The sequence below is a fragment of the Limulus polyphemus genome, unplaced genomic scaffold (genome assembly GCF_000517525.1).
Source record: "Limulus polyphemus unplaced genomic scaffold, Limulus_polyphemus-2.1.2 Scaffold1703, whole genome shotgun sequence".
Classification (NCBI taxonomy): Eukaryota; Metazoa; Arthropoda; class Merostomata; order Xiphosura; family Limulidae; genus Limulus; species Limulus polyphemus.
The window spans coordinates 199,831-210,132 of NW_013667313.1; the positions used below are offsets into that span (position 1 = coordinate 199,831).

Consider the following 10,302-nt stretch of genomic DNA (forward strand, 5'->3'; position numbering starts at 1 on the left):
CAAGAAAGGGGGCAATTATCCAGCCATTGACGTTTGTAATAACATTAAAAAAATATTTGCAAGGATCGGACCTAGAGGTGATCCCATCGCCACTCCGTCGATCTGGTCATAAAGATGACCATTAAAAATGAGTGATTGTTGTTGAGGGTCAATTTAAGAAGCTGTTCGAATTTTGTTGGTTACAGTTAGAGTACAGAGAATTTTTGGTAGGGAATAACTGTTTAATAATTATTTAATTGTTTCCTCAAGTGGGATGTGCTCCCCAGTGCCACAATGGTGTGTCTGTGGACTTATAATGCTAAAAACCGGTTTTCGATACCCGTGGTGAGTAGAGCACAGATAGCCCATTGTGTAGTTTTGTGCTTAACTACAAATGAATCAAGTGGGATGTTAATGAATAAGGACTGAATATAAAAGCTGGTCATAATGAATTGGTTTGCATCAAGAAACTTGTGTATCTCTTGAGCAAAGGAAAAAGGATTTTTTAATAGTAACTTCATTCTTAGTTAGTGAGCTTAATGCAGGTACAAGATATTTAGCAAGTTTATAGGCATGGGAACCAAAAGAGTAGGTAGCATAGGTCTGAGGATTAAACATTTTTGTGTACTTATGGTAAGCCATACCTAAGACCAGGGTGGGAACCTGCAGGATAAAGTTCTGTAGAAGTGGTGTCAGAGATGACTTTACAATTCTTAAAATATCTTAGAGCCTGTTGAAGCTTTTCCTCATGCTTGAGAGTAAGTTTAAGCCAATATTTTGTTGTTTGAATATTATGAAGTAATGTTTTTTTTTTTGAGATATTAACACTGATGATGTAATTTAAGGGAATTCCAAAACATCCATATTAAAAATGTTTTTTGGAAGTAGTACATTAGAATTAATGCATATTGATCACAAATGTTGTGAGTGATAATAAGATAATACGTCTTGTAAATACTAGAACACTAGTCTCACAGCTGCTGAGAATGTTAGACCTTTGAACTTCAAAGGAACTGCAGCTGATATCTTATTAATGCTGTTCTTACATATAAATGAGGAAAATAACACAGGACTAGGAGCAAAATATAGATCAGAGGAATGCTTTTTTTTTTATAAGTTTACTTTTATTCCACTTGTCTTGCAAAATAATAATGAACTGACAAGGGTTGTAATTGTATATATTTGGTGTTGAACTATCTGGTTGAGCTTTTTATTTAAGATATAATCTGTGGTACTATTGCTGGTAGATATATATAAATTCCATATATATACTTTATTACTTATACTGTATAATATATGAGATGTATGTGCTATACCACTGACCTATAAAAATCATGTTCTGATCCTTTCTAATATTAAACAGAGTATACTATCTTAAATTGATAGTGTTGTCTTGGAGTGTATAATGTAGGCCCATTATAGTTTTATCTCATCTTACTAGGCCTAGTTAGTAGATCTAGTAAATGTTGGTCTAGGCTCAATCTAGCTTGATCTAGTGCAGCTCATTATAATTTTTGTAGGCTATGCCTCTATCAATGTCATGCATAGGTCTAAACATATCTGTGAAAATGAACTTGATCCCTGTGGTTTTAATAATGTTTATTGTTTTCCTTGTGAGAATGGCTACAAAAGTAATTGTGTCCAAGTCTGTGTGTATAGTCTATTGAACATGACAGGTTTAGTTAGATAGCACAAAAATTCTAAATCATGTCACAGTGTTGCCATGTTTATAAAGTGTTTATAGCCCAAAGTTACCTCAAAACTAGCCTTCTTTTTCTTAACTAGAACCAAGCTTGATATAAGGTAATTAAAAGCTTTTATAGGATAATGCTCAGTACTAATAATGGTTGCTGGATGAACTGGTGCTGAGACTTCTGTCTTTTTTTTTTCATGTTTACTCTGGGTGTATTTTCCTCATGACTGTGCCGATTGGGATTTTTCATTATGTACAACATATAATCATAATGCTTAGTGTGACGTTGTGTCAATTGTTTTACCCTAAACTTTATCTGCATTAAATTTAGACTAAAAATCTTTGAGATGTATTAAAAATAGCACAAAAAGTAGCTACTTGTGACTCCTGAATATTTCCCACTGTTGTCTTTTCCAAGTATCACATTTCATTCCTCCTTGGCATAAAGCATTTTTATTGCATTCTAGCACATCGTCCATAGGACAGCAACAATTTTTTCCACAGGTGTATTTCCTCTTTCATTCACAATTACTATTTAGAATGTTTCCCAGGTGCTCAATGCAGAGCATGCTAACATTTTCATGTGTCAGTTTCACAAGTCATGTAGTCCTGAACCATGTAGCCTTAAAACAAGGCACATCGCAGCTATGAACATCCAAACCGAAATTGATAATTACACCTCTGACTTATTCAATCCCGTAACCCAAGCCATCAAAGAAACAATGCTTAGCAGAGCAACAAATTTTGACCTATGATCCTGGAAACGTACTCTCAAAATTCATGAATTAATAATTACCTGCAAATGACTCGGACACGACTTCATATGAAGCTCTGACATTACACTTAAACCACTCATTAATGCCAAGAAACTTATATTACAGCAAGAACATGATAAGTGGAAATACTTCTGCCTATCATTAGATAAATCCAAACCCGACCTATTCAAATTCTGATGGAAATTTAAATCTATCATGAACAACAAATCAAACAACACCATAAATAAAGTACAATATAATAACAACAATACCACTACCGATAAAAAACAGTCTGAACATTTTTCTCAATATTTTGAAAGTACCTTCGTAACCCCAAATCTCACATTAACACATTTTTAATTATCAACACCTTTTTCTTTTTTTTCACTGAACTTCCTGGTTTCTATTTCACAAATTTGTGGTTCTAATGATTTGTATACCTACTCTAGAACTTTTGCAGAAATCAAAATTAACCTTGGGAAAATAAAATGCAAAGTCTCAGGAGAGGATGGAATTAACAACTGAATCCTGAAAACTATCCAACGAAATCATAACCCACTTAGTCACAATTTATAATTTATCAGGATATCACCCATCTATTTTGAAATCAGCTGTTATTAAGGTAATCCCCAAGAAAAATAAGAACTAATACCAGCAGTTACGGACCCATTAGCTTGCTAAACACACTTGGTAAGTTGATGGAGAAATTAATCATGAACTGGTTAAACACTTACCTAGAAGCCAACAATATTATTAACTCTTTGACTATGATCTACTTACATTGTAAGTAAGTATGCAACTCTCGTGAAAGTTCTTTATAAAAATGAAACTAGTTGATGAAATAGTTTTAAATTTGACTTGAACATTCCTAAGGTTATGTAGTTTTGGAAAAATAAGATATTTAATTTTGATTTTTTCTACTATTTATAATAAACTATTAATTATTCAATGTAGTTATTTGCACTCAGACTCTCAATAGTTCACATACAATGTGATTTTCATTTTGAGTATAAAAATACTATTTCTTATCTTATAGTTTTCACATTTTATTTGCATAATCTCTAGAACCTCCTAAATGAATATTAAATGTTTTTTAGGGTAAATGTTTATATATTGTTTTCCATTTTCTCTATGATATCATTAACTCCAGATATCATCATCAACGTACAGTGTAATGAAATGTTGAAAGTTAAGAAATGGAAGTATGTATATACCTTTTAAATTTTTGTAGAATAGTTTTCAAACTTCTTTTTGTCATATGCATAATTTTGCGTTTTTATCTTTTCACTTGTTGTTTATTTTTAATTTTCCTTTCCAATTCTTTGTCTTTTATTCATTATCCCATCACCGTCAACATGTCCCCGCAGTGCTCTGTTGTTATTATAGGGCAACTTACCTGTACAGATTCCAAACACTTACGCTCGCACATGTGAATGATGCCATCTTGCTTAGACATTTTAGTAAGCCAAACTACAACAAGTTTAACGTATAAAAATCATAAACATTTTAAAACACAAATAATACGTAATTAATTAAGATATAAATGTAAAATCTAAATGCAATCTAACTGTTTAGCAAACTAATACATGTAAGGCAAGAAACACTTGCCAAACATTACATACCCCTCAAGAGAACAATGGACTAAGCTTATTTTCATACAGAGGTAGAGGTTTCTTCAAACTATAACTGAATAGTGCGAAATCTGCTCTTTCTATTGGTTATAAACATACCATTCAACTTCAGAGTGTCACTTGACAACAGAGCTTTGACTTTTCAAGTGGGCGTGGCTGACCTTAAACTTAGAAGTATTAGAATATTGTTTCACACGGGTAGAAATTCTTGGAAGTTTTCCCCCAGCTAATAAGAGACAGTTAGAACTGTACTTTAACCGCCTATACCAACAGTCTGTATTAGGTGCTCATAGTTTATTGTCTAAGACTTTTTAAACTTGAGAATTTTAACTATGTGACAGCAAAAACTGCAGTTTTAATTGCTGTTTCAGTTTTTTATTTTAAAATAAAGGAATAAATCTTAGATAATATACAACTTTAAATTATAACGTATTTGATAATAGTAATTTCATTAATATATGTTTATAGTAAAGTGGTTTGATTCAATTTTGAATTTAACTCAGTAAAATCTCATGACATGCACAGATAGGGGTTTAAAGGGTCATTGCAATCAAAGGGTTAACAACATAAAGAATTCAGGCAGAAAACGTAGACAACCACTGGCCACCTTGTTAGACTTACCAAAACTATTTATCTCAGTTTTAACAGAAAGCATACAACCATAGCTACTTTTCTAGATATCCAAAAAAGCCTTTGATTCTGAATGGCACAACAGACTTTGCTATAGACTAACAGATAGTCATGTACCCATCCTTATTGTACACTGGATATCCAGTTTTCTTACTGACTCAAAAGCTCAAGTTAAGATCTACAATGTGACTTCGAGGCCCTTCATGGTTGAAGCTGATGTCCCCCAAGGGTCAGTGTTAAGCACAAATTATACAATCTCATTGTCAATGATATCCTAATCCCTTCCTTAAACCATACACTTGTATTTCATTATGCGACATTTAAGGTCCAAATATCACTCAATACATTATCAGTTTGGTACAAGAAGTGACATGTAGCCCTCAACCCATCCAAATCCCAAGCTTTATAGCCTTTTTTTAGGAAAAGAAATAAAAAAGTGAAAAAGCTTTGTATTCTCCAGTTAACCCTTAATAATTCAGGCACTGATGAAGTAGAATATTTGATGCCTGATCAGTGAAAGCTAGTTTTCTCGGGGTTTTCCCATTTTCCCCCACAGCAAAATTATTTTCATTGGATCTTAAGATCCCCACCCAGTGAAGGACCTCTACACTTCATATTCTATATTCAAAATTTAAATTACCTTTTTTATGTATTAATTCAACCAAAGCTATTTAATTTTTTGCCATCAATTTTAATAAATCAAAGCCTATTTAAATGTTACTGTCTTTGCTAGTTTTAGATGTATTTGTTCCCTATCAAGAATTAATTAATCAATCGCTTCAGACTCTAATTATTACTCTTATTTATACAACTCATGTCAACTTTGAACTAGGTATCCTTAGTACAGTTTTGGTTCCATCAATCTGCACACCAGCAGCCTGCTTTGTCAATGTCAACAGCCACCTTTTATATTCAATCCTTCATATTAAGTGAGCAGCCTTCTTCAGTTTCAACCTCTCTTTCTTTCAACAAACTTCCTGTTTCCAGCTCCCCACTGCTTCAGTTTGTCCCTGATTTTTATTATGAGGTGTCAACTCTCCTTGTATACCTTATTCACCAACCATGCTTATGAATTAGTCTCTCATGCTTCAGCAACATTAAGGTCCACATTATTTCATCAAAGCACTCAAAAATCTTAAAGCTTAATTTCTTTGGAACCTTGTTAGTTGTTGAACCAATGTTTTTATGAGCAGGGTGAATAGAAAATTACAGTTTCTGACCACCCCTTGTTACCCCTTTCTAGACCTGAAAGTTTTCAAACCAAAATACGTACCAAGGAATTTTTCATGTACCACTGCGTGTTAGGCATGATAGGCTATACATGCTGTATACATTGTACGTCAGCACAGCTAGTACACGTCTTCGGTCTAACCATTCATTACACAGGCATTCATAGTGACAACGTTTGTGAATTGTACATGACTGACAAATGTTTGTAAATTTGGAAAAGGTCCATTCATGGTTTGTCAAAAGTTCTGCTTGGTTAAGAAATGCTTAGATCAGTTTATGTGGGGTCAAACATGTAATGGCTCATTTGATTTTAAAGGATCACACAGGCTTCCTAGCAGACACTTTTTAGGGGCCCTTCAGCATTTTGATGGCCCATTGGCTCCTGGACGCCTGCTAATCTTGAGCCCTACCACCAAAATTAAAATTATGAAGCTGTTATTACCCACCTCTTCATCCCTAAAGAACAGTTTTTTCTCTCAGTTGCCACAGAAATTGAATCTCTTCTCACATAATTCTAGGATGATAAACTGATGTTGTTTTTATGGCTGCAGATTTCTTTGGTCTTGTCAGGGGATTCTCAGGCAGTACAAAGGGTTTCTCGTGACATCCCTGCAATTGCCTGATTCACAAGTTTGTATACTTCAGAGGTAGGAGAACAGATTGGATACTCTATATTTTCATCTTCTTTCAGACAAGAAACAATTGCAGATGCTTTGGAGAGTTTGCAAAACTCACCTTTCCCTGTCTCATGGTGAGGCCAGTGTTGAAATGTTTTTTTTCTGTAAATAAAGAATATGTTACAGAAAACCGACATAGACAATGCTAAGATAGTCATAATTGACCACATTAGACAAGCTGGGAATGTCCTGAATGTAAACATAATTACGGAAATGCTTACCTTTGTTGAAAGTGCAAGACAAAGGTATATAATGTACTTAGAAGAGAAGTCCAAAAAGCAGAAGCCACATAAAGATTGCAAGAGAAAGGTTGAAGAAAGTGAATTGGAACTGGAAGATCTCAAACATAAGAAGACCAGACATTAGTCTGAAATTAAGCAACTTCTTTCAATAGCTGATGAAAACTTTGAGAAAGCTGAAAAGTAAAGAAATTTTAAACCTTCCCACAGTGGCCATTTTCCAGAAGAAAGCTGAAAAGAAAAGAAACTTTAAATCTTTCCACAGTGGCCATTTTCCAGAGGAAAGTTGTAAAAGAGAAGGAAGAAATATAAATAAATAAATATAAATTATCAAACAAGAAAATCTGAAACACTTTAATTATGTTTTAATTTTTTTATTTTAATACAGTTCAATTACATTTGAACACTGCAAAATCAGTAATAAAAATATTACTTCCTTTTCTCAATTATTTACCAATATTTATGTAATATTTCCATTTGAAAACATACATCTAGTGCAGTTTCTTGTGTAACCCACAAAAAATGGTCCTTGAATTTCTAAAAATTGATCATGGAAAAGTCATGAAATGTCATTTCTGTATAGGTGCAGGAACCTCCATCATGACCTTTGGCATCATGACTTTTTTTTTATGTTTTTGTCCAATTCTAGATTTTTCTACTTGTTTTATATATCTGACTTAAGTACTTTTGCATGGAATATCTATTTGACTTGTCAATATAACATCTCGGTGTTAAACATAAAATAAATATTGTCTTATTCTATGGTGAAAATTAGTCTATATTTTGCAGTTTTACCATTGTATAACTAGTTTATCATTTCAGTTTAAAAATGGAAGCACAGTTTTAGTTATAAGCTCTCAGTCTGCAACCTTGCTACATTTGTTTAACACTGCTTTATGGTATGTTCAAGTGAGAAATGAAATTATGTATGTAAGCATTCAAATAAAGGTTTAATTTTAATTGTATGTTGTAATTTACTGAATATGTAATAGTGGTTGTACAGTTTATTACCAAAGCTTCTTTACAAAAATGTTTTTTTAACCACTAAAACTTGGCTATAGGTAGTGGTATATTAGTACTTACATTTTTTTCTGTAATGCAATAACATCCTGAATGTTTTCATTATTATTGTTTTCACCTTTGAACTACCATTCAATAACTTTATGAGAAAGATACAATTGTAAACTATTTTTTATTTAATGTGATGCATTGAGTAGTTGAATTTTTATGTTCAGTTTATTTTGGGGCCATACATGTTTCATTAAAAAACATAATTCTTTGAGAAAGATATAACTAGCAACTGTTTTTCTAGTAAAACAGAAAGTTCTTAAATCATTTGTATATTTAAAAAAGTATAGTATAAAGAGCGGGTGTCATTTACCGATTGTAACATTTTTTATGTAATGTGATGCGTGTTCTGTCGAGTGGTGTAATTTTTACATCCAGGTGCTTTTGGGGCTGTATATGTTTCATTTAAAAAAACACATTATTTAGTAAAACCAGAATATTTCATTAAACTGTTTTTCCACAAGCTGTGACTGAATTCACAACAAAATTATTAGTTACCACTTTAAGTGGTTGCTATTATAATAGATGTAGTTAGATACTTGAACATGAAAATCATTCTTAAGTTAAAAACTATTTACTTTTTTGTTCTTTATCATCAGATGTTTGAAGTTAGAACTAATACTAATGGATAAAATATTTGTTGGAGAAAACAGTACCATAGAAGTCTAATAACTATTCATGTAGAAGATGTTCTGTCAAAACATATGTAGTATGTTACATCATCAATAAAACTTTTCCTTATATTAATAAATCATTGTTTGCCTATCTATTTTTATATTATCATAATGTGCTTCCTTACATAAGTATTCACGCAGAATCATTTATTCACAAGAAACTGTTGAATACATATTTAATGAAACTTAATTCAGTTAGTCTGCAGTTTTATACTCTTAAGTGTTTTAGAGCACAATACATATATCACTATAGGGTATTCAGCGAGAATAAGATTTACTTTTCGGGTTTAGTGTCACAAAAATATAACTGGGGAACTGTGTAAAATTTTCTCATGGCCAGTTATTGAATAAGACTAGATGCATATACTTAAGCTTTTGTTGACATACTGATAAATTTCATACACACAGTCTTACATATTGTAACATTCACATTCATAAAGAATTTCAACTTTAAAATAGATAGTTATAACATTTACTAGTCTTCTTTGAAACATATTGTAATACTTATTTATGTAGTAATAATTTGCATTTTGTTGTTGTAGATACTATGTATTCTTGATTTTTGTTTTCAAACTTTCTTGTAATTGTTATTTTAGAAAGAAAAAAGATCCCATGACACCAAATTCTTTGGCTCAGGAGATAGCAGACTTAAAATTCAGTATGTCGGACCTTGAGCAGAAGGTAAGTGTAACTTTAGAAAAGTAGCCAAAAAGATGTTTCTAACTTGTATGTCACCCCCCCCCCCCAAAAAAAAATGTTTTAGCTTTCAGTGAAAACTGTGGAAGGGGCATAGAAATGTGTATATGTTTTCATAAATATTCATTATGCAAGTTTTAGCAATCTTCATGCCTGTTGATGAACTATTATATCTAATTATTTAAGATTGAATACTGCTGTTTTCAGTGTCAGAGGCAACTTTTTGGTAATTAAATATGGCTAGGTGTTTTTTTATAAGGCTTTTAGTATAGATGATGAACTGTACATCTTTTTGTTTTGCCTTCTCCAAACTGTAGAATATTCTCTGCTTTTTTACTGAAAATATATAAAAGCAATTGAACATAGAAAAAATTTACATATTTAAGCCTTTAATTTAAAATTTTTACATAATGTGATAGAATTCTTTGAATGTTTTAGTTGGCCTTAAAAAACAGGTGTATGGAAGTCTGAATCTCTGGCTGGTAATGGTCAAATGCTTATTGTAATGGGCCAAGTGAGAAGCTTTGACAGCAATTCACTTGAAAATTTAACTTACAAAACTGTTCGTGATTGACAGATCTTTTCTGGAGATGCCAGAAGAAAGCATATTATTTTTAGCATGTAGTTGTTGCAACTTGGAAGGAGTATAGTTAAGGTTAATGTGAAATTGTGTTACATTTTTTGTGTTAAAGAAAAGGAAAATTGTATGATGTAGAATAATAGGAGAACTAAACATGGTATGGTATCATGTTGGAGGAAATTTAGTGTGTAAAGACCACAACCATTTTTGTGAAGTATTTGAAAAATAGACAGAATGTGTATATATTAAAAGACAAGCCATCAGAAAGTAAATAAAGTGATGTATAAGTTATTCGTGCTCACAAAATGTAAAACAGCTATAATATAAATAGTGTAGAAGGTATATTATGTATATATACACCTGGAAAAAAGTTAAGCACCCCCAAATATTTTTCAGGATTGCTTATTGAAAATAAGGTTTAATTTTCATGATGTTGAGCAATGTTCATAG

At 32.0% G+C, this 10,302-nt stretch overlaps 1 protein-coding gene across 11 annotated transcripts in view; it reads left to right on the forward strand.

Annotated features, from left to right (window-relative positions):
• LOC106464628 (protein Daple-like) overlaps positions 1 to 10,302 on the forward strand; it is a 142,667-nt gene that overhangs the window by 103,381 nt on the left and 28,984 nt on the right. For all 11 annotated transcript variants that reach the window (XR_002611793.1, XM_022392361.1, XM_022392362.1 and 8 more), the window contains one exon: positions 9,173 to 9,257. Coding sequence is in view for 10 of the 11 variants with exons in the window: in XM_022392361.1 (XP_022248069.1) it covers positions 9,173 to 9,257 (85 nt within the window). In the remaining variant the exon portion in view is untranslated. The remainder of the gene's footprint in view (positions 1 to 9,172; positions 9,258 to 10,302) is intronic.